Raw genomic sequence first — 24,427 nt, 5'->3', positions numbered from 1 at the left:
CTTCAGCTCTTCTGCATTGTTGGGTCTGGTGTGTCTCATCTTCCTATTGACAATACCCCATAGATTCTCTATGGGGTTAAGGTCAGGTGAGTTTGCTGGCCAATCAAGCACAGTGATACTGTTGTTTTTAAACCAGGTATTGGTACTTTTGGCAGTGTGGGCAGGTGCCAAGTTCTGCTGGAGAATGAAATTTCCATCTCCAAAAAGCTTGTCGGCAGAGGGAAGCATGAAGTGCTCTAAAATGTCCTGGTACACAGCTGCGCTGACTTTGGTCTTGATAACACAGTGGACCTACACCAGCAGATGAAATGGCTCCCCAAACCATCACTGATTGGAACTTCACACTAGACCTCAAGCAGCTTGGATTGCGTGCCTCCACTCTTCCTCCAGACTCTGGGACCTTGATTACCAAATGAAATGCAAAATTTACTTTCATCTGAAAACAACACCTTGGACTACTGAGCCAACAGTCCAATTATTTTACTCCTTGGCCCAGGTTAGACTCTTCTGGTGTTGTCTATTGGTCATGAGTGGCTTGACACAAGGAATGTGACACGTGTAGCCCATGTCCTGGATACATCTGTGTGTGGTGGCTCTTGAAGCAATGACTCCAGCAGCAGTCCACTCCTTGTGAATCTCCCCCCCAAAAAAATTTTGAATGGCCTTTTCTTAACAATCCTTTCAAGGCTGCGGTTATCCCGGTTGCTTGTGCACCTTTTCTACCACACTTTTTCCTTCCACTCAACTTTCCATTAATCTGCTTGGATACAGCACTCTGTGAACAGCCAGCTTCTTTAGCAATGGCCTTTTGTGGCTTACCCTCCTTGTGGAGTGTTAATGACTGCTTTCTAGACATGTCAAGTCAGCAGTCTTCCCCATGATTGTGGAGCCTACTGAAACACTAAGGCTGGATGCACTCTGACGCACGTTTCACCGTTGAGAAAGCAAGGCTATAGAGCGGCGAAACGTGTGCCGGAGTGCGTCCAGCGGTGTGCCTCAGTCTGGGTAAGATGACCCTCTTATTCAACTTAACATACCGTAGGTTGATTTTTGTGACCATATGTATTAAGGGGTCAGTATGGGAGAGGAATCCCCAAAGAAGATTCTACAACAGCCACTGGGCTATATTGATTAATGTCCTCCCTTCATTAACCTTTGGGAGCAGGTGGATGGACTTGTAGGTGATGGGGTCCTTAAAATATCATGTTGATTTGAAGCCCTTTAGTATTACATTTAGTACTGAGTGTGGCCAGTGTTGGAGTCCTTTTTAATCACATCTTTTAAATCTTGTTTGTTAATATATGTTTGATGGTCTGTTTCAATAAAGGTTGTTATAGAAATTTTGCCAAAAACTTCATTGTTTCTCCTTTTTGAATAAGATATAGATTTCTATTGTAATAGAGATTTTGTAGGGTACGGGTGGATAATAAACTGAGAGTCTTCCTGACCTCAGTAAGCCAGACATGTTTCCTCAGAATTTGTTTTTGATATCATGGGTTCCCTTTAATAAATATGTTCTTTTTACTTCAGCATCTAATTGGCAGAATTGGTTTCAATAGTGTCATTCTATTTTCAGAACCAAGAATCTGTTCAAAAATGTCACATCCCTTCCCCAAGTCCTGATATTTCATGCAAAATACATGAAGGAAAGCGCACATCCATAATGTAAAATAATCCTTTATCCTGAGGCATGATGAGATGAGATTCAGCCATGTGTGAAGCCTATTTTAGGTATTGTCTTTTACTCTTTAACTTGGCAGTTCAGTTACGTAATAGCAACCGTGCACCAACCAATCTTGTGTCCACAAGTCGCTGGTTACCCCTTCTTTTTCATAAACTGCACTGCAACGTAGGTTTTCATTTGAATGTATGGCACTTCTTTGGTCTGAGTGCCAATGTTTAGCCATTGTACCTATCCTCAAGAAAGGGCATTGCATGCTGACTAGTGATGAGCCAAGTACTAGGGTATGCACTGAGTAGCGTGGATGCTCAAGTGAGATATTTGTGTCCCCATGTTTCATAGCTGTTAAACAGCCACAAAAATGTGGAATGTTACAATCGTAACATTCACGTAGAGCAGTGTCTACTGAGAACCTCTACTTTCTGAATCTTGTGAGGATCATTCATCTTTTAGTGATATTTGAGAGCTACATTAAACTAAAACATTCAAGTAAGACATACTAAAGGGAATTTAGGAGACCTCCGATTCCTGCCATGTATGACTTACTCGGCTTCTTGCTGTTGGTTTGGTTAAAATTACTGTTTTATCACTATACCACTACTTGGCCTGCTGCCAGTTAGTCCAGTACCACCTCCAGCACTGATTGTCAAATGTCTGCATACACTGTGCATAAGAAGAAAGCTGTCAAATCAGTGGTGGGGTTATACAGAGCTCAACACTCAGAGAACTGGTAGATCTGAAGCCGATAAAGCAATGATTTTATCAAAACTGTAGCAACCAGCAAAGTAACTGACACATCACAGGAATCACGGTCTCTGCCAACATAATGTTGCTCTTAGATGGGGTAGCTAAAATCTGATGACAAATTCTTTTTAAATGAGAAACAAGAAATCATGACAATCCAGATAAATATTTTGCTGTGAAGTTAGGTCCATGGCTATAGGGCAAGGGTGGGGAACCTCCTGTCCTCGAGACCTTTGCGGCTCGTGATGACCTTTTTTCCAGGCCCGGGCAGATTCCCAGGGACTGCAGTGCTTTTAATTTCTTCTTATACTGCGAGCATGCGCTTGCAGCATTCACAATGGGTGATTACGTCCTGACTCTGGTCAGTGCCAGCGTTTTGATGTTTTTTGTGGGCAGAGTTGGCATGGAGTGGGCTCCCATCACGCAGATAAAACCAGTAGAGGCAGCTCATGCGTCTCCTGTGATGTATATGCTCCAGCGCCTCCTGTGATGTATGTGCTCCAGCGCCTCCTGTGGTGTATATGCTCCAGCGTCTCTTGTGATGTATAGGCTCCAAACCTCACGCTGCTTGAGTTATATAACGTGAGCAGTGATTAATTTCACAACTTGAAAAGACCTGCAGTGTAATATACATCTGTGTTCAGAACATCTTACTGCAGCTATCAGTTAGTGAATTTTGATTAATCAATTAATCAAAACTTATCATCACAAAGAGTTGACTGCACTTTCGACCAACGCAAACCTATAAAAGCAGTTGTGAGTAGCAACATCATTACCACCTAACATCACAGCCTCCACAAAGAAGTGGGTCTAGCCATCACATTAGGGATGAGTTAATTGTTTGACTAAATATAGCAGGGTAATTATTAAGTTGATAATTTTGTATGGCTCCAGAATAAGGTTATAAATATTGAAATGACCCTTAGCAGAAAAAATGTTCCCCACCCTTTGTACAGAGTGACACCGTGTGTATCAGGTCTGAGCATCCATCACATGATTAGGATACACTTTAGACCCTGTATGTAATTAATGAAGGTTCTTATTAAAGGGAACCTGTCACCAGAAATAATGCTGTTAACCCTCAGATATGCAGTTAATCTGCAGGTTAACAGTGTTATGATGCTGTCCGGCGCCTCAATGCAGCTGAATGCAGCGGGGAGAAAATGATCTTTATTTTACCCTCCAGCATTCAGTATTCAGTAATGGAGTTGAGGGCGCTGTGGGTTCAGTCTGTGTAGAGCCTGTGTCAGTCAGAGCTGGAGACGTGGTTACAGCGGCTGTTCTTTATACTCAGAGCGGTGAATGAACTGGCGCTGCCCCGACCCTATGACTGAATACCGAATGCTGGCCGGGAGAGGCTATGTGCACATGTTGCAGATTTGTTGCGGATCCGCAGCGTTTTTTTCTGCGCGGAATTGCACCAAGTCCGCAAAGGATTGCTCAAGCAAGGTTAATCAATGGGAATCCAGAATTGTTGTGCACATGTTGCGGAAAATTCCATCCCGATTCGCAGCATTTTATTTTCCGCAACATGTCATTTCTTTTTGCGGACCTGTAGCGTTTTTCCCCCATTGACTTCCATTGAGGCACTCAAATATTCAACAAATCAGCAGGTGTAAAAATGTTAGCAGATTTGCTGTGGATTTCATGTGGATTTGGCACAAAAAACGCAGCGGATTTGTAAAATGCAAATATATCAGAAGGAGGAAGAGTGTGGGTGGAGAATCAAGAATATAGCCAATCTTGATAGAAGCACATCAACAATGGAGGTAGGACTTGAAGAAAACTTTTTTTTTTTTTTACAGTAGTACATTTTTATTGAGCTAACAAATCCGCAGACAAAGCCACATCCAAATCCGCATGTCAATCTGCATCAAAACCGCATGAAATCCGCACCAAAAAATGCGCATAATTTCCACTAACCACTGTAGATTAACCCCATATCTGCAGGTTACAGCGCCATTCCTAGTGACAGGTTTCCTTTAAATGGCTCTAAGGTGAGATCTTAATACCATAATGAATTGATTCTAAAAGTATATTGAAAAATTCTATAACTTTTAATTAAACAATTTGACTCTTATTTACAGAAACAGGACTGGCTCTAATATATGTCTGCAGTATTTACAAAGTGGATGTTGTATTGTTGCCATTGGCAAGGATCCAAGTCACTGATCATAGGACACTGGAATAAAAAGGGTGATATTGTTCTTCTAGCCCAAATGAATAGTGAATAAGCTAAGTAAGAACACCTGGCCACACGCTCTTTTTGAGAGACTTTCAACCTAAAAATAAGTTGTCATCTACATCTTCTAAGTTTTATAGACTTGGTAAAACCATTTTTTAACCTTTCACTGAGCATGATCCTCCACTTAGATTTTGGATCCTTTTGATTATTGAGCCAAACTCTGTGAGATCTGATGTACAGCTTGCCTCCTTCACCCCAAGGGTATGTGCATGTGGTGTCTCAGGCAAATTCTGCCTTAACCCACCTGAAAAAGCACTAAAAAAATGCTAAAAGGAATTCACATATGCCTTGCAATGTCAAAATGACCTGCTGTTCACACTGTGTGTTTGTTCTTTTTTAGCTTGTTTTTAACCAAGCCCGTGAAGTAACCAATCTTCAGGTGGTTTCCTTTTGGCTGTGATTTTATTTGTAAAATTAAAATTAAATACTGTCGACAAGGACACTGCAAAAACGACAGTCAGCAAAGACGACTTTTCCTATCCAAACACTGCCAGCATTTTCCTGATGTATTTGCTTCAAAAACTATGCTGGTACGCCGGCATCTTTTATACGTTGTATGCGCATACCCTAAATATCACCAGTAAAAACTTCTAATATCTGGAAAGTCATTTGAAGAGCAGCCATGCTTAGAATAGCTAGCGCTCTTGATAAAATTAAGAAATGTTCAACTCAGATCACTGTTAGGCTACTTTCACACTAGCGTCGTACGACGCACTACGAATTGCGTCGTTGCGACGTACCGACGCAAACAGTGAAAGCGCCGCACAATGGGGGCGTTTTTCAACGCATCCGCTGCCCCATTGTGAGGTGCGGGGAGGCGGGGGCGGAGTTTGTTTATTTATTTCAGTTTTAAGTTTATTTTGTTTAAGTTTGTTTATTCTTGCTTCTACTTTTCTTAAGAATCTGTCACCAGATTTATGCTGCTTTAGCTGAGGGTAAAGTCTTGACAAACTGCGAATGTGAAAACTGGGTCTCTGTCACTATCTTATGCTGCCTTCGGATTCCTAAAATGAATTAATATTTCTAAACTGGCATAAAAGTCTAGTCAATATGAGCAAAGGTGTTGTGTGGCATCCAGATCCTGAGAACACATGCACGTTCCTGAGACACTGGAGCTCAAGTACAAGGAAATACCCACTGAGATGTTGCAATCATAGTATTTGGTAGCTAATGACCTAATTCTTGTTAAGTCCAAGTGGGCATCATCAGAGAGCTTTTACTGGGGGCATGTACTTCCCCCTATATCATGTTACTCAATCATAAACATGCAGCAACACTCAGGTGAAAGAACATGTCCCACCATAGCTTAGAACAGGCTACTCCTATGTTGGGTATATAATGACGAATGGCTGAACTGAAGAGAAAATGAGCTTTTCTTGACAGTTCATGTGGGGTAAGTGACAGCTCAGTTAAGGTCAGTTACATTTTCTATCCACTCTCCACTCATAGCACTGTCAGTTCTGCTGTACTGCCACCGCTTCCCCCACATTACCTTTCAGGGAATGTGTAAGTAATCACAAATGTCTTTTTTGTGCTCATCCTATAATGGCTCTGCACTAAAATCAGGCAAGTTGAGAGCAACAGACACACATGTGATTGCTGACTCAAAAGAGATGTCTCAGGACAGAGTGTGTGTGTTTATACAGTAGCGGTGTGTCTGCTTTGAAATAAGGGTTTGTAATGTAACATAGTTACACTCTGGTGTACTGCTCCTCGACACCACACAGACTGACAAAAAATGAAAGCTCCAAGGTGTCAGAAATCACTTTGTTTAATTAACGTGTAGTCACTCTGCAGTGAGATTAGACTGACCTTAATTACATCTCACACAGGGTAACCTATTCTGATCTACTGTGGGGCTTGTTCCTCTTTCTCCTAAGGGTATGTTTCCACGTGCCAGATTACATCCGGATTAGCTGCGGATTGATTGCTGCGTACAACCACAGCGTTCAACCCGCAGTGTCCAGATGTTACAGCATAGTGGAAATCCCGTCTCCACTATGCGTGCGAACATGCATCCGGCGGCCCTGTGTTTATGGACATGCGGCGCGTCTTTTTAGAATGCAGCATGTCTGTTTACGTCGCTGCAAGGTAAATCGCAGGGCCCTATGTATGGGGTGCAGAGATTCCGGATGTGTGCAATGAACACATCCGAAATCACCACGCGTACAGAAGGGGGCGGCGCTTTGGGCGGAGCAGGTTTTCAGCATGAAAACTTTTGTGAAAGGTTCTCTTGAAAGGAAATGGCCACTTTCTCTTTATTTAAAATGTGTTTTGGTATATAAATACAAATGGTTTGGCGCGCTAATCCTTTTAATGGTCGCCTAATTCCCCCCCCAGAAGTAACCCTAATTGAATAACAACTAATCAATAAATATTCAAAAACAGTGGTACTGAATACAAGAGGTAAATGACCCGTGCAGTGTCTCACTGTGTACACAATGCACTGGCAGACTTAATTTTAGGTTAAAACGACGAATAGCCGTACCTAATTATTAGAATGCAATGTGCTGCAAGTAACAATAGGCTTAACCAATGCACTATAAACAGTGATCACTCACAAATAAGAATATACAACTTCAGTGAGGACTCCTAAATTAACCAGTACTTGTCTGTAAACAATGAGCAGTAAACTCCGAATTATGATCACACGTCATAAACGCTCTCACAACAAGAGATCCGTATCAGTAGTACAAACAAATATAATTTAATTAGTCTTCTGCTAAAATAGCAACGTGTGCAGCTACAATGACTTAGGGTACCGTCACACAGTGCAATTTTGATCGCTACAACGGCACGATTCGTGACGTTCCAGCGATGCATTTACGATATCGCTGTGTCTGACACGCTACTGCGATCCGGATCCCAGCTGAGAATCGTACGTCGTAGCAGATCGTTTGAAACTTTCTTTCGTCGTCTAGTGTCCCGCTGTGGCGGCATGATTGCATTGTGTGACACAGGTTGTATACGATGTGCGCACAGTAACCAATGGCTTCTACATCGCAAATACGTCATAATTATCGCTCCAGCGCCGTGTATTGCAACGTGTGACCGCAGTATACGACGCTGGAGCAATACTTATACGACGCTGCAACGTCACGAATCGTGCCGTCGTAGCGATGAAAATGGCACTGTGTGACGGTACCCTAATGGCAGTGTGATGTGTCGCAAGTTGCTTACAGTGACATTAGGCAATAAACGTTCTTGCATCAAGAGATCAGTATAAGCAGTGCAAACAAATACAGGTGATCTTCTGCTAAAATACCAAAGTGTGCAGCTTCAATGGCAACTGACCTGCTAAATGACTATTCCACGTTCTCCTGCTGGAGCTTCAGGTGGCAATGGATGGACGTGAAGAAAAACCACGATGCTCCAAGAGATCAGGAAGACTGCGCAAAGCCAGGGGAGCCCCGGCCGGTGGCGTCCCTGGTTGCGCGGCAATAGAAAAAAAAATGGCCGACAGAGGCTGACCGGCGTGTGATGTCACAGCCCTATGGAGTGCACGAATGGCCAAAAGAGTTACCAATGCGTTTTGGGGAATACACAGTTACCCTTCACCAGGGTGTCTGCGTGCACTAGCACCAGACACTACTTTATAGCCTGGCACACCAATAATCACCGCCCAGGATGTCAAGAAAACTCCCTTCTCCTGGTCCACCAATGTTAGCTAAAAAATATATTATATTTAGTAGAGGATATATTCATTCTGCTTTATGAAACATTTAAATTCTATTAATTGTATTAAAAAATGACATTATAACTAAAAACAAATATGACTACATGGACACACAAATTCAATTTATTAATAAATAATTAAACTAGAAAACTAAATAGATGCTAGAACAACATACTACTCCTTACCCTTTCTTGTATACATAGACCAAGGACTATAAAAACTCTTATATGTCATAGGGAAATGCATAAATACGTATAACATTTACGGTATAAAAAAAAATGTTAAAAATATACGGTACATTTACATATAAAGAAGGGGGGAAAAAATTAGTGTGTACATCAAATTATATATACTAAACAAATAAATTGGGGTGCATAATAACATTGGGGTCAAATGAGCTATTAGAAAGCATATAATTCCAAATCAAAATTCAAACCATTTGGGGCTAAGCTATTAAGTAAAAGTATCCACCTTGATTCTGCCCGTGACATCTAATTGATATAATTCCCTCCACGCCAATTTTTGCAGACAACTTCAGTACCCCAAAAAGACAAACCCTTATGGGATTGATTATGAAACTCTTTAAAATGTCTAGTTAACGGGTGGCCTAAAAATCCCTTTTTAATATTATTCAAATGTTCATGTATTCTCTCCGATAATTTCCTGATTGTTCTACCAACATACTATTTATTACAAGGACACCTTCCTACATAAATCACTCCCCTTGTGGAGCAGGTTATAATATCCCTAATAGGGAATTCTTCTGTGCCTTCTGAATTACTAAAAGATTGTACTCACTCTTTTATTGGAACATTGCCTGCAGCATGAGCAAAATGTACATGGAGTAAAACCGCATTAGTCTGGATGGCTTACATTAGGCCTATTCCCTAAAGTAGTAATTCCTTTGCTTGTCGATGCCACCTTTTGAGTGGTTGGGACTTGTCTATAAACAAATCTAGGTTGACGCGGCCAAAAAATCTATTAGGTTGTCCTGTTGTAAAATATGCAAGTGTTTCTGTATGATATTCACAAAAAAACAATTGTTAATATGATACTGAGTGATAATCGGGATTTTATTAATTTGTTCAATTACGGTAGATCAGGCGGTGGTAGGGACGACTTATTGTTATAAATTACATTATTCCTAATCATATTCTGGACACCATTCATGTTTTGTTTTTTTTTCTAAAAAAGTGTTAGAATATCCCTTCTCTAGGATCTGCTTTTTGACAAATTGGGCCTCCTTCGTATAATCCGAGAGTTTTGTACAGTTCCGCCTAAGGCTGATAAACTGTCTCTTTGGAATATTGGTCAACCATGTTGGAAGGTGGCAGCTATCTATAGGGATATAGATATTCGAGTCCACTTCTTTTCTATAGCTTTTAGTAATAAGTCGGCCCTCATCAACCATTATTGTCAAATCTAAAAAATTAACGCAAATACAACTCGTTTGAGTCCATAATCATTAATATTCAGACTATCGAGGAAATTCAATAATTTAGATTGTGAACCTTTCCAAATAAAAATACAGTCGATAAAACGATTTCATAAAACCAGTTCCTCATGGAATTCCCCCCCCTTTAAAAATGATTGACTCCTCCCACTTACCTACAAACAGATGCTGTGGGGACAAACTGGGTGCAAATTGTGTCCCCATAGCAGTCCCCCATACTTGGAAGATAAAAATTCTATAAATCTTCTAAAATTATATATATATATATATATATATATATATATATATATATATATATATATATATATATATATATATATATATATATATATATATATATATATATATATATAATGTTTTATAAAAATTGTTTTTTTTTGCCCCAGCTATTTCAGTTTCATATATCTAATAACTGTTGGACACAGTAATGTTTCTGCCTTGAAATGAGGTTTATTGTACTAGCAGAAAATGTGCAATTGGGTGGGGACTCATAAAGATAGTGCTGTATTGATTGATATTGTCATGGTTTAAATCAAAGGGCAACCAGAACATCATGTACAATATTGATTGCAACTTGAAGCGTCAGATGAAAATATATCATATGTACGTTCAGCAAGACAAACCTTTATTAATACTGTAGCTCTTACTTTGAGAGTGAGCTTCTCTCTTCTTTTTTTTTCTCTGCAGTTTACTACACAACCATTTCACATGCGAGAACACTTTATACCATTACATTGGAGGTTGCCACATCCCATCTTCATGGCATCTGAGATCTGCGGTGGAGATACCAGGATCCTTGAAGTGTGAAAAGTAAGGTATTTTTAGCTGAGTCTTGCTGTTTTTTTGTATAGACAACATGTCCTTAGTAGGTATCATAGCTTTTGATCTTGAGTACTGTAAGTTAATACTGTTAATAATATCTTCAATTTATAGGCAGTAGGTAATCGCGCATAAACAGAGAATGCGTTCATGTTGAAAGGATTGTGTAAATAGTGAGGAATTGGCATTTAGAGGAGTTGTCCACTACTAGGACAACCCCTTCTCATTCCTCGTTCAATTTTGGATTACAAGAGGAGGAAGACCTGTGAGGACTCAGAGGATAGACTTCAGAAAGGCAGATTTTAATGGACACAGAAAGGGTGTATGAAAGGTTGACACAAGAGAAGACTGAGAAAGGACTCAGAAGGATCTAGATTAGCTTAAACAATGGACAGCGACTAATAGAGTGGTATTTAAATGGGAAAATGCAAGACTTTACATCTGGACAAGAAAAATGAAAATTACATCTACAGAATAGGAGAAATAGAACTAAGCAACAGCACGTGTGAAAAAGACTTGGTTATACTATTAGATCACAGACTGCACATGAGTCAACAGTGTGATGCAACAGCAAAAAAGGCAAACACAGTACTGGCATGTGTTAAGATAAGCATACAGTCTAGATCATGTGAACTAATTATCCCCCTCTACTCTTTCTTGGTCATACCTCATCTGGAACACTGTGTACAGTTTTGGGCACCACATTTAAAACAAGATGTTGAAGAAAAACTGAAGCAAGTTCAGGGAAGAGCTACCAGGATGGTGAGAGGACTGCAAAGTATGTCCTACGAGGAATGGTTAAAGGATCTGCGAATATTTAGCTTGCAAGAAGGCTAGGATGAGACTTGATAGCTGTAAACAAATATCTGAAAGGATGTCACAGTGTAGAGGGATCACTTGCACATGAAACACGAGAAGCAATGGAATTAAACTAAATGGGAGAAGATACAAATTAGATATTAGAAAACCGATTTGACAGTGAGGGTGATCATTGAGTGGAACAGGCTGCCACAAGATGGTTTAACAAATCCTGCATTGAGCAGGGGGTTGGACACGATGACCCTGGAGGTCCCTTCCAACGCTAACATTCTATGATTCCTCATGTTTGACCCCATCATTATTAAAACACTTATACTCAACCTCCCGTGCTGCCGGCATTCCAGCGGTCTCTGCACTCACGTCCTTGTGGCTTCCATGAGGTTATGTCACACGAGCCATGTGCCCAATCAATGCCAACTTCACTATCCCCCACCTTCGGACATATTGAACATCAAAAGGAAGCCAGGGCTGCAGTTGCTCTCTGACTTTCTCTTGATGTTCGATATGTTCAGAAGTGGAGATAGAGACACCAAAGGGCATAACAACCTCACGTGAGCCCTGGGAACGCAAGTGCCGACACTACTGGAATAGCGCCGACACCGGAGGTGAGTATTGGGGTTTTATTTTAACGGGGCCAAACATGGGGAATGAGGAGGAGTAGTCTTGGTAGTGGACAACTTCTTTAATGTACAAGAGGTTGCAGAAGTAAGTTTAAATAATAGTTCATTTATAATCATGTTAACAACTGTGCGTGGTTTTATTAAACATACCTAATCTGAGAATTCCCCAAAAGAAAAAGTACATATTCTGGTTAAGGTCTGGCGACCATTGTGACCATTCAACGAGACCTCGTCTTATTATTATTATTATTATTATTATTATTATTATTATTATTATTATATATATAAAAATAATGAATGGACTCTTGTGTGCTTAAATATTCACTTCACTGGATATTAATTTGATCAATTCAGTCATTGCTTGCTTACAGGAAATCTGTCAAATAACTTTTGCTATATAATCTTAAGAGCAGCATCAAATGGGGGCTGAGACTCTGATTCCAGCGATGGATATACAGGTGTGTGAAAATGTTTTTGCCCGCTTCCTGATTTCCTATTCTTTTAAATGTTTGTCACACTTAAATATTTCAAATCACCAAAGTAAATTAAATATTTGATAAAAATAACACAAATAATCACAAAATGCAATTTTTAAATGAAGGTCTTTATTATTAAGGGAAGAAGAAATTTCAAACCTAAAGGGCCGTGTGAAAAAGTGATTGCCCCCTAAACCTAATAACTGGTTGGACTACCCTAAGCAGCAACAGCTGCAATCAAGTGACTAAGGGCGCTGTGGTGCGCCAGAAACGCGTCAGGCAAAGAGGGTTCCTCTCTCTTTTTTTTAAATTGTTTTTTAAAATGTTCTAATAAATTTTGGTTATTTTACTTACACTGGATGGACGTGCTGGATATTCCCATTTCTCCTTTCTTCTACTTCAGCTGCAATCAAGTGTTTGCGATACCTGGCAATGATTCTTTTATAACGCCCTGGAGGATTTTTGGCCCACTCATCTTTGCAGAAGTGTTATAATTAAGCCACATTGGATGGTTTCCAAGAATGGAACATCCTTTTTAAGGTTATTCCACAGCATCTCAGTTGGATTAGGGTCAGGACTTAGACTAGGTAACTCCAAAGTCTTAATTTTGTTTTTCTTAAGCCATTCAGAGGTGGACTTGCTAGTGTTTTGGTTCATTGTCCTGCTGCATTACCCAAGTGCTCTTCAGCTTGACGTCACAAACAGATGGCTGGACATTCTCCTTCAGGATTTTTTGGTAGACAGCAGAGTTCATTGTTCCATTTACCACAGCTTTGTTCACAGTAAATCTAGATTTATTAGGAGTATAAATCAAACTAACCATTTACTAAAACCATTTACCACAGCAAGCCTTCCAGGTCCTGAAGCAGCAAAACTGCCCCAGACCATCACACTTGCCACCACCATATTTTACTTTTGGTATGATGATCCTTTTCTGAAATACTGTGTTACTTCAACGTCAGATGTAATGTGACATACACGTTCCAAAAAGTTCAACATTTGTCTCGTCAGTCCATAGAGTATTCTCCCAAAATTCTTCAGGATCATCAAGATGTATTTTGACAAAACTGATGAGCCTTTATGTTCCTGTTGGTCAGCAGAGGTTTTTGTCTTGGAACTCTGCCATGCAGACCATTTTTGCCCAGTCTTCATCTTAAGGTGAAGTCATGAACACTGACTTTAAGTGAGGCCTGCAGTTCTTTGGATATTGTTGTGGGGTCTTTTGTGACCTCTTGGATGAGTCATCGCTGCGCTCTTGGGGTAGTTTTAGTCAGCTGGCCACTCCTGAGAAGGTTCACCACTGTTCCATGTTTTCACAGTTTGTGGATAATCGCTCTCGCTGTGGTTTCGTTGTGGTCCCAAAGCTTGAGAAATGGCTTTATAACCTTTTTCAGACTGATGGCTCTGAATTACTTTTTCTCATTTGTTCCAGAATTTCTTTGGATCGTGGCATGATGTCTAGCTTATGAAGAACTTTTGGTGTTCTTCACTTTGTCAGGCAGGTCCTATTTAAGTGATTTCTTGATTATTGCCACACCTGTTCTCAATCAAGTTTGCATGTGGCTACGGAATTTGAAGTCCGCTTCCAAAGATATAATAAACCACAGTTAATTTATGTTTCAAGGGGGCGGGGGGGGGCAATCACTTTTTCACACAGGGCCCTGTAGGTTTGGATTTCTTTTTCCCTTAATAATAAAGACCTTCATTTATAAACCTCATTTTGTGTTTACTTGTGTTATCTTTGTCTAATATTTAAATTTGTTTGGAGATCTGAAACATTTAAGTGTGACAAACATGCAAAAGAATAGGAAATCAGGAAGGGGGCAAACACCTTTTCACACAACTGTATGTACTGGGCTGCTTGCTGTTATTTTGTTACAATCCCTGTTTTCCCTGCTGCAAGCCTAGCAGTTCTGTGATTGCTGAGCTCTGTAAAACCATGCTCTTGCCATTAATTAACAGATTTCCGTGTACACTGCACTTAACACAGAAAGGTGCCAATCAGTGGTAGGGGCAGGGTGACATAGAGCAGGAGGACTTCATGGCACGAGACAACTAGTCCTCTAGGAATAGTTTCCTGATGATAAAATACTGGCTTTATTCATACTGCAACCTTGAAATATTTCCAGTAATTAAAAGGCTGAAAGGACTTTCTCACCATGACCCTGTTTTTATATCCACACTGCTTACTAAACAGCGAATCTTGGTGGTATAAGATAACATTATTATGTTCCAAATTTGCATTTTACTTCTACATCACCTTATATTTCCCTTTATTTCTTCACTTACAGAAGGGCTGATGGCAGTAGAGTGAATAATGATGGCCGGCATGATGCCCCCTGTCAAGTTAAAGTGGCTGGAGCACCTGAACAGCTCCTGGATAACAGAAGATAGTGAGTCTATCGCTACCCGGGAAGGCGTTTCTGTCCTATATGCCAAGTTGGTCAGCAACAAAGAGGTGGTTCCACTTCCACAGCAGGTCTTATGTCTCAAAGGACCCCAGTTGCCAGATTTTGAGAGGGAATCTTTATCCTGCGATGAGCAGGATCACTACCTGGATGCTTTACTCGGCAGCCAGCTGGCTCTGGCCAAGGTGGTGTGCTCGGACTCTCCGTTTGCAGGGGCTCTGCGGAAGAGACTGCTGGTTCTCCAGAGGGTTTTCTATGCTCTTTCTAACAAGTATCATGACAAAGGCAAGGTTAAACAACAGCAGCATTCACCGGAGAGTAGCTCCGGGTCTGCAGATACCCTGTCTGTTAGCGAGCGACCACGCTCAAGTACCGATGCTCTCATAGAAATGGGTGTGAGAACTGGTCTGAGCTTACTGTTTGCTCTACTGAGGCAGAGCTGGATGCTGCCAACTGCTGGATCTGGGCTGAATCTGTGTAATGATGTTATAAGAACAGCTATTGATGTGGTGAATTCCTTACCCCCTCTATCTCTTGCCAATGAGAGCAAAATACCACCTATGGGACTGGACTGCTTGGCACAGGTCACCACCTTTCTGAAAGGAGTGACTGTGCCCAATTCTGGGGCAGATACTTTAGGGAGGCGCTTGGTGTCAGAACTACTCCTTGGGCTTGCTTCTCAACGTGGCTCCCTTCGCTACCTCTTAGAGTGGATTGAAATGGCGCTTGCTGCTTCTGCTTTAGTTAATGAGGCAGACAAGAACAAGACGCTAACAACGCAGGAAGGCATGATCAGCTGTGACTGCTTCATTAGCATCCTTCAGCAGATGAGAAGGTCCCTGGTAAGTGTGAACACTGCTCTGACCAGTGAGGCATTCTTCACACCATAATCATAAGATAAAATAAAAAAATAATAATATCTGTGATGTTTTAAAGGGGTCATCAGCAGATAGAAGTCAGTGGAGGGAGCCCACCAGAACAGCCGATGGCCTGTGTTCTTTGTATGAAGCTGCTTTGTGTCTTTTTGAGGAGGTATTGTAAAAAGTCTGCATCTACAGAGTATTAATCTTTTGTCTTTGTTGTTCTTGCCCCATTTATTTCCATTTCTTTCAAATAATGTTGGTCACATTGTAGTTTTTATTATATACATTTTTAAAATATGTTATCTTACACTTTCGTGTCTTTTTGTCTCCAGACTTTTTACATATGAGTTATTTACTTTTTCCCTAGGTGTGCCAAATGGCCTCTGACTACTCAAGAACCTGTGCTAGCCCAGACAGCATCCAGACTGGAGAAAGTCCGGTGGTATCGGAGACATGTGAAGTATATGTATGGGGAAGTAATAGCAGCCACCAACTAGTAGAGGGGACCCAAGAGAAGATCTTACAGCCAAAGTTAGCTCCCTGTTTCTCAGATGCGCAGACAGTAAGTATTCATTAGCAGTTTGGATTATAAAATACTGTATTTTATTGTGCTCTCAAGAGATTGTGGTTTTATTTCTACCTTTTAATTCTCCCTACAGATCGAAGCTGGACAGTACTGCACTTTTGTTATAGCCACTGATGGCTCAGTAAGAGCCTGTGGGAAAGGCAGCTATGGGAGACTAGGTCTCGGTGACTCCAACAACCAGTCCACATTAAAGAAACTTACATTTGAGCCTCACCGTTCTATCAAGAAAGTTTCATCATCTAAAGGGTCTGATGGCCATACTCTAGCTTTCACCACTGAGGGAGAAGTATTCAGCTGGGGAGATGGGGACTATGGTAAACTGGGCCACGGTAACAGCTCTACACAAAAATATCCAAAACTTATCCAAGGCACCCTACAAGGAAAGGTAATGGATTTACATTGACCTGGATATGAGCAGTGTTCATGCTAGTGAACTTTGCCTTCATTTTTTTTTTTTTTTTTTCTTGTCAGGTCGTAGTATGTGTTTCAGCTGGATATAGACATAGTGCTGCTGTTACAGAAGATGGAGAGCTTTATACGTGGGGAGAAGGAGATTTTGGGAGATTAGGTAACCATATTAAATCAGTGTAAATAATTAGATTTTTATAAAATGTGCTTAAACTTATTTGTTTACTTCGTCCATTGCAGTATATTTTTTTTTGTGTTTTTATACAATGACCATAAAGAAGCATTAATTTCAACGGCGTAATGAGAAAAAAATATGAAACGCCAGAATTCCTTTTTTTATCACCACTACATTTCAATAAAAATTCAATAACTGGCAATCAACAGATCATATCTACACCAAAATTGTATCAATAAAAACGTCAGCTCAGCACGCAAAAAATAAGCTCTCACCCAGCCAAAAATCATATTTTTTTTAAAACAAATTTTAGATTTTTTTTTCCACCACTTAAATATAAAAGAACCTAGACATGTTTCGTGTCTGTGAACTCATAATGACCTGGAGAATCATAACGGCAGGTCAGTTTTAGCATTTAGTGAACATGGTAAAAAAAAAACAACACACTGGAATAGCACGTTTTTTTTGCAATTTCACCGCACTTGAAATTGTTCCCCATTTTCCAGTAGACTATATGGCAAAACCAATGATTTCGTTGAAAAGTACAACTTGTCCTGCAAAAATCAAGCCCTCACATGGCCATATTGACGGAAAACAAAAAAAAGTTATGGCTCTGGGAAGAGGGGGAGCAAAAAAATGAAAATGCAAAAAAAAAAAAAAAAATAGAAAATGGCTTGTGGTTTAAGGGGTTAAAGTGGATTAGTGATTTTTTTTTTCCTGCCATAGTGAACTGGGAATGTAGACTCTGTGTCATCCATAGTCTTTGGCCGGGGTCACACTTGCGGGTGCAATGCTGGAAACTCGCACAAGTGTCTCGCATCAATACCCGGCACTGCCGCTGGCACTCGGGACCGGTGTGAGCGGCTGCATGTATTTCTATGTGTATTGATGCGAGAGACTCATGCGAGTTTCTCGCATTGCACACGCAAGTGTGACCCCGGCCTTACTCTGTACTACACCTATGATCTTTATAGTTCATACATGTGAAAAAATCCAGCACTTAAACCCTACTGGGTGTGTCGTGTTGGTATGCTTTAGTGCCATGCCACTGCAATAAAGTGTTACCTAAAGGGATGTTCTCATCTTGATACATTTATGGCATATAAACCCAATATACCTCTCCTCTGCCCTTTAAGAACACATGCTTCCACAGCTGAGCCAAGAATGGTTTTACGGGGAGTCGGGGGGAAGTGGCAGAACAAGCTATCTAAGGCACATGCCATGTCTAAGCAGTGCTCCACTTTCTATGTAACTTCCGTGGATCTTACTAGTGTGGGCCATCGTCATTGAATCCTTTTATGCAAGCAGCCTCCGTGAATAGGCAGATGAGCATCACAGAACATCGTACTCTCGCATAGAATATCACTTGTGGCACATCTACAGGAATGCCTGTGGTGGGAATAAAGACCTGTGTGAACTGCCCTCTTGACGTGGTCCAAAGTATTGTGTTACATACACTATTATATCTTATGCATTTGGACCAATAAGGTTTAGTTGTAGAGCTGTAGCTACATAGTCTGTGTTTTTATACAGGTCATGGAGACAGTAATAGTCGGAACATCCCCACTCTGGTAAAGGATATCAGTAATGTAGGTGAAGTCTCATGTGGAAGCTCTCACACAATTGCCTTGTCGAAAGATGGAAGAACGGTCTGGTCATTTGGGGGAGGAGATAATGGTATGTGCATAATATATTCGTATTGTCACAAATGTCTTTCTATAATGGTTTTAATATCTGTGAATATTTTTGTAGGAAAATTGGGCCACGGAGACACTAACAGGGTATACAAACCAAAGGTGGTGGAAGCGCTGCAGGGCATGTTCACACGGAAGGTGTGTGCCGGCAGTCAGTCCTCCCTAGCGCTGACATCAACAGGACAGGTATAACTATTACATGTTCTGAGCATAACCAAGATGTTATTTCATGTCTGATTTCTTGTTTTATAATGTAGGTACTCATATATTGTCTTCTTGTTTTCAGGTTTATGCTTGGGGATGTGGAGCTTGCCTGGGGTGCGGTTCTTCAGAAGCAACTGCCTTGCGTCCTAAACTTATTGAAGAGCTAGCTGCCACAAGGATTGTGGATATCTCTATAGGAGACAGCCACTGTCTTGCACTTTCTCACGGTACCAAAATAAATATGTCTGTGTGTGTATATATAGTGGGAAATAGTTTGCTAGTAATATTCCTTAGGTTTTGGATGCTTAATATTTCTCACCCATACTACAATACAATCATCTAACAATATATCGCAATGTGGTTATGTATTCATTTTTGTGTGCATGATGTTAATGTATTCGACGATTGTTTTTCCAGATAATGAAGTTTATGCCTGGGGCAATAATTCCATGGGACAGTGCGGTCAAGGTAATTCAACTGGCCCCATTACTAAACCAAAAAAAGTGAGTGGACTGGATGGAGTGGCTATACAGCAGATCTCTGCGGGTACATCCCACAGCCTGGCGTGGACCGCTCTGCCCAGGGACAGGTAAACACACGCTTTTGTTTGTCTTAAAATTGGCACAGATTTCTTTTACAGTTCTTGTAGAACCGAAACATCCAAAAACGTTGGATAACATGCTAGGGGGCCGACTAGTGTGGGGGCACTAATGCCCCATCGACTAGTTGAAGGGTTAATTTACACATCATAAACTGACTTTAGAACTACTTTTTGCAAACATCTGTTTGTGTCTAGTGTAATAAATAGACTGATGCAGGGTATTGGGATAGGTAGACACAACTGCTGGTGGTCCTGGGAGCATTGTGTAATTTGTGGTTTTAGTTTTGTTGATTTAAAAAAAAAAAAAAAAAAAAAAAAAATTAAAAAGATGATAGGTGGCTGAATAAGTTGAAAACACCATTAATCATCAAACACTTCCGCTCCATTTTAGACAAGTGGTTGCATGGCATCGTCCCTATTGTGTTGATCTAGAAGAGAGCACCTTCTTCCATTTGCGATCTTTCTTGGAACGATACTGTGAGAAGATTAACAGTGACATCCCTCCTTCGCCTTTTCCATCATCCAGGTATTCATGGTGCTTTTGGGGCTGTGAGATTGACACATTATAGCTTAACTGATTCTGCTAAAATTGGAGAAATTTCCTTTAATAATTTTTTCCTTTTGAGGTTACCTTTTTGTCTTATCTCTGTATTATAGTAACTCCTTACTAGAAAGGTGTTAAACGATACTTTATAATCGACTTTTTCCCTTAATAACTCACATTACTCCCACTTTATAACCTTACTTATAACCATTTCTTAAAGAGAACATCATCACTTCCTAAAGCTGTGCCTGAAAATGTTGTCCAACCATCTGGCTCTTGCCTTAGCGGGTGGAGTTGCTACCAGCATCCTAGGTCGTCAAGCAGGTCCTCTTCGCAACTTGCTGTTTCGGCTAATGGATGCAAGTGTGCCAGATGAGATTCAGGAGGTAAAGATGCTTTAGATGATTTGGTAATATGAGCTGAATGTATTATTTGCATTATTCCCTTTTGATGATCTTTATATATTTAGGTTGTGATTGAGACCCTTTCTGTTGGAGCAACCATGCTGCTGCCTCCTTTACGGGAAAGAATGGAGTTGTTGCATTCTCTCTTGCCTCAGGGGCCTGATAGATGGGAAAGTCTCTCCAAGGGCCAGGTATACACATTTTGAAATGAATGCAATCTTAATTATTCTGTCGTTTAGGTTACATTCTAATAATAACACAAACATTTTGCAAATCTCACATTTTAAGGTTTGTTTGTGCTATTCAATTATAAAAAAGAAAAAATAACCTCTAATTAAAGAAAATAAATAAAAATTAGTCCTATCTTTTGGGGTTGGAGGGTGACATGCTTTATCACTATGGATAAATGGATAAAGACTCTGAAGCATGTTGTTTATCCTTCTTTACATGGAAAGGTAGAGATTTGTTGAGTACAGACTATACACTATCTATTGTGGCTCGCTCACACCGCCGTATACATTGGACAAGTGCTGTACAATTTTTTATTGGATAACACTCTGACTAATTTTATTCAATGGGGCAGTGCTGATGACCAATTTTGTCTTATTTTTCATTGACAGAACCTGTCGGTGAAAAAAATTGCAACATGCTGTGGTTTCACTCTGAAATTGGTTGCCACTCACATGTTCAAGTCTATGGGTGTGTGAAAAACATTGTACTGCACTTGGATGATATCTGAGTGTAGTCCTATTTCCGAATTCACACAATGGAGAAGATGGAGAAATTATGTTTTCCATCATCTGTTTGTTAGGGTATGTGCACACGTTCAGGATTTCTTGCAGAAATTTCCTGAAGAAAACCGGAAATTTTCTGCAAGAAATCCGCATTTTTTTTTTTGCGTTTTTTTTCCGTTTTTTTTGCGTTTTTTTAACATTCTGCAAGCGTAATTAGCTTGCAGAATGCTAAAGTTTTCCAAGCGATCTGTAGCATCGCTTGGAAAACTGACTGACAAGTTGGTCACACTTGTCAAACATACTGTTTGACAAGTGTGACCAACTTGTTACTATAGATGCTGCTTTTGCAGCATCTATAGTAAAAGATAGAACGTTTAAAAATAATAAAAAAAATAAAAAAAATGCTTATACTCACCCGCAGACATCAGATCTCCTCACCGGCATCCATTCCTATAGCTGATGTGTGCGGGCAGGGCCTTCCATGACGTCACGGTCACGTGAGCGGTCTCGACCAATCACAGGACAGTGACGTCATTCGGCAAGGTCCTTCTCCGCACACCAGCTACAGGAACCAGCCAGCGTGCAGCACAGAGGCGGGAACACTGCGCTGGACATCGAGGGTGAGTATAGGACTGTTTTTTATTTTATTTCTTATTTTTTGACCACTTATATGGTGCCCAGTGCGTGGAGGAGAGTTTCCTCTCCTCCACCCTGGGTACCAACCGCACATAATCTGCTTACTTCCCGCATGGTGTGCACAGCCCCGTGCGGGAAGTAAGCAGATCAATGGACCCCTAGGTGTGCGGAATCCCCGCAATTCCGCATTTTTAATGAACATGTTGCTTTTTTTTCCGCTATGCGATTTTTTCGCGGAAAAAATCGCAACATTTGCACAAAAAATGCGGAATACCTTGTAAATAATAGGAGGCATATGTTAGCGTTTTTTTCGCGTTTTTATCACGTTTTTATAGCGAAAAAACGCGAAAAAAACGCTAAAAATCCTGAACGTGTGCACATGGCCTTACTGTTCGTTCATCTAAGAGAATCTGTTCACACTATGCTTACACTCAGATCATCAGCGTTTGATCGGAGTATTATTAGCATAATTGACCCTATTGTCTCAGATGAGAGAATCTACAATATGTGACCCTGACCTTCACCTGTAATCTGCTTAAAGCACTCACCTCTTTAGCATCTCTTCCTGTTAAGTCCAGCACTTAGACCACAGTAATCAATGATTCTTGACCTGTCACAATAGCAGATTAGAAGATTTTAACAAAAGTATAATAGTTTTTTAACATTAGTTGTGATTGTAGGTGTATGTAAAGTTTTCATTTCCATGTTGTTTTTTGTCTTGCGACAGAGAATGCAGCTGGATATCATCCTCACAAGCTTGCAGGATCACACACATGTGGCATCCTTACTGGGATACAGCTCTCCCTCTGATTCCTCTGACAGCTCATCATTACCTCTGTCTTATGGCCCAAACTCTGACCCCAGCTACACTGCGCAGACTAGTCATCCAGACACTCACCTGGCTGAGATCCTGATGAAGACACTTCTCCGAAACCTGGGCTTTTACACGGTATGAACAGATAGATGTAGCGTCCATTACAGTTGTCCAGCAGACAAAGGCTACTGTCAGAATTCATTCTGTTGTTCAACTAGTTCACTCCAAAACAAGTTCATAATAAGTACCGTAATCAACAGGGTGGATACTGAATGCATCAGTAGGTGTTTCTTCAAAGGGGTTGTCCAGGACTTTGATATTGATGGCCAATCCTCAGGATCCACCACTAATAATCTGCTTACTATCAGCTGCAAACCGTGCACACAGCTGGGACAACTCAATTCTGTACACGGTGTAATTACTGTTCTTGGTTGCCACAAGTCAGAAAACATTCACTTCAGAGGAAACTGACCTGTAGCATCTGAGGACTGCCACTACCTGGTGTACGGAGTTCTGCTGGCAATGGCACCATGCACAGTTTGTATGTCCCAAAGCAACCAAAAGAGCGATCTCCTGTGATGGAACAGTTGGCAGAGTTACCCACCGGCTAAACCATCTTTTTCTGAAGCGAGAGGTCCTGTGTATGGAGGAGTTGACTTAGTTACCTGCCGGCCAAAGTATCGTTTGCTGAAGCGAGAGCTCCTGTGTAAAGAAGAGTTGATGGTGTTACCTGCCAGCCAAACTATCGTTTGCTGAAGCAACAGCTCCTGTGTATGGAGGAGTTGGCAAAGTTACCTGCCTGCCAAACCATCGTTTGCTGAAGCAACAGCTCCTGTGTATGGAGGAGATGGCATAGTTTCCTGCCCGCCAAACCATCGTTTGCTGAAGCGAGAGTTCCTGTTGGGAGAGAAAACTGCCGAGCAAATGATCCTTTGCTTGACATACCTATTGTGTATCCGTCATCTAAGTTCTGGACAGCCCCTGTTACAAAGGTTTGCGGAAATCTAAGGATTAAATTGCAGTTGAGAAAATGTGTAACAATTTATGTCTTTGCATGTATTTAATGCAGTACTGCTGGTACATGTGAATGTACACCTAAGGTGATTTGTGCCGCATTGAGCAGTACTTTGTGTACTTTCTCTTGACTTTTTTATATTTTTATTTTTTTTGACAAGGACCAAGCTTTTGGTGAATTGGAGAAAAACAGTGATAAGCTAATTGCGGGGGCCTCCTCATCAGAAAATAGCCAGCCAGCTCATCTTCACGAGCTACTTTGCTCTTTACAGAAACAGCTACTGGCATATTGCCATACCAACAACATAAGTGAGGTATGAATTGTAACAAAACACAATGACGAAAGAAGTTGTAGACTTGAAGGACATTCAGCAATTTGTTTGTGCTGTTTGGAATAAAGAGAGATGATTGCCTATGAACATTGCTCAGTAGTATCATTTCTGGATTACTAGTACAACATTTAGCACTAGTGCACCTGATAATTACCCATCAACCATACATTTTTTTTTAACTTTTCAGAACTCCAGCAGTGTTGCTTTACTTCACAAACATCTACAACTCCTGCTTCCTCATGCAACAGACATCTACTCCCGGTCTGCTACACTTCTGAGAGAAAGCCCATGCAATGGGAGTGTGGGGGAAAAACTGCGTGGTATGTATTATAAGCTATTACAGACTAACAGCGCAAACACCCAGGATTTTAATTACTTTTGCAATCACTTAAATGGGTTGTTCACTACTAGGACAACCCCTTCTTGATCAAAATGTTTGGCCTTGATAACATAAAGCCTATACTCCCCTCCAGTTTT

General features: G+C 40.7%; 1 protein-coding gene across 6 annotated transcripts in view; it reads left to right on the top strand.

Annotated features, from left to right (window-relative positions):
* The window catches only part of HERC1 (HECT and RLD domain containing E3 ubiquitin protein ligase family member 1), a 194,301-nt gene that overhangs the window by 34,580 nt on the left and 135,294 nt on the right, over positions 1-24,427 (top strand). For all 6 annotated transcript variants that reach the window (XM_077264201.1, XM_077264204.1, XM_077264203.1 and 3 more), the window contains exons 2-17: positions 10,487-10,609; positions 14,825-15,783; positions 15,878-15,973; positions 16,172-16,366; positions 16,464-16,775; positions 16,862-16,958; positions 18,507-18,650; positions 18,726-18,853; positions 18,954-19,098; positions 19,289-19,460; positions 19,864-19,998; positions 20,237-20,402; positions 20,486-20,611; positions 22,518-22,739; positions 23,780-23,932; positions 24,138-24,270. In XM_077264201.1, coding sequence (XP_077120316.1) covers positions 14,851-15,783; positions 15,878-15,973; positions 16,172-16,366; positions 16,464-16,775; positions 16,862-16,958; positions 18,507-18,650; positions 18,726-18,853; positions 18,954-19,098; positions 19,289-19,460; positions 19,864-19,998; positions 20,237-20,402; positions 20,486-20,611; positions 22,518-22,739; positions 23,780-23,932; positions 24,138-24,270 — 3,157 coding nt within the window. In that variant the 5' untranslated portion in view covers positions 10,487-10,609; positions 14,825-14,850. The remainder of the gene's footprint in view (positions 1-10,486; positions 10,610-14,824; positions 15,784-15,877; positions 15,974-16,171; positions 16,367-16,463; positions 16,776-16,861; positions 16,959-18,506; positions 18,651-18,725; positions 18,854-18,953; positions 19,099-19,288; positions 19,461-19,863; positions 19,999-20,236; positions 20,403-20,485; positions 20,612-22,517; positions 22,740-23,779; positions 23,933-24,137; positions 24,271-24,427) is intronic.

This window comes from Ranitomeya variabilis, chromosome 5 (genome assembly GCF_051348905.1).
Source record: "Ranitomeya variabilis isolate aRanVar5 chromosome 5, aRanVar5.hap1, whole genome shotgun sequence".
In the NCBI taxonomy this organism is placed as follows: domain Eukaryota; kingdom Metazoa; phylum Chordata; class Amphibia; order Anura; family Dendrobatidae; genus Ranitomeya; species Ranitomeya variabilis.
This window is presented reverse-complemented; position numbering and strand designations above follow the sequence as displayed.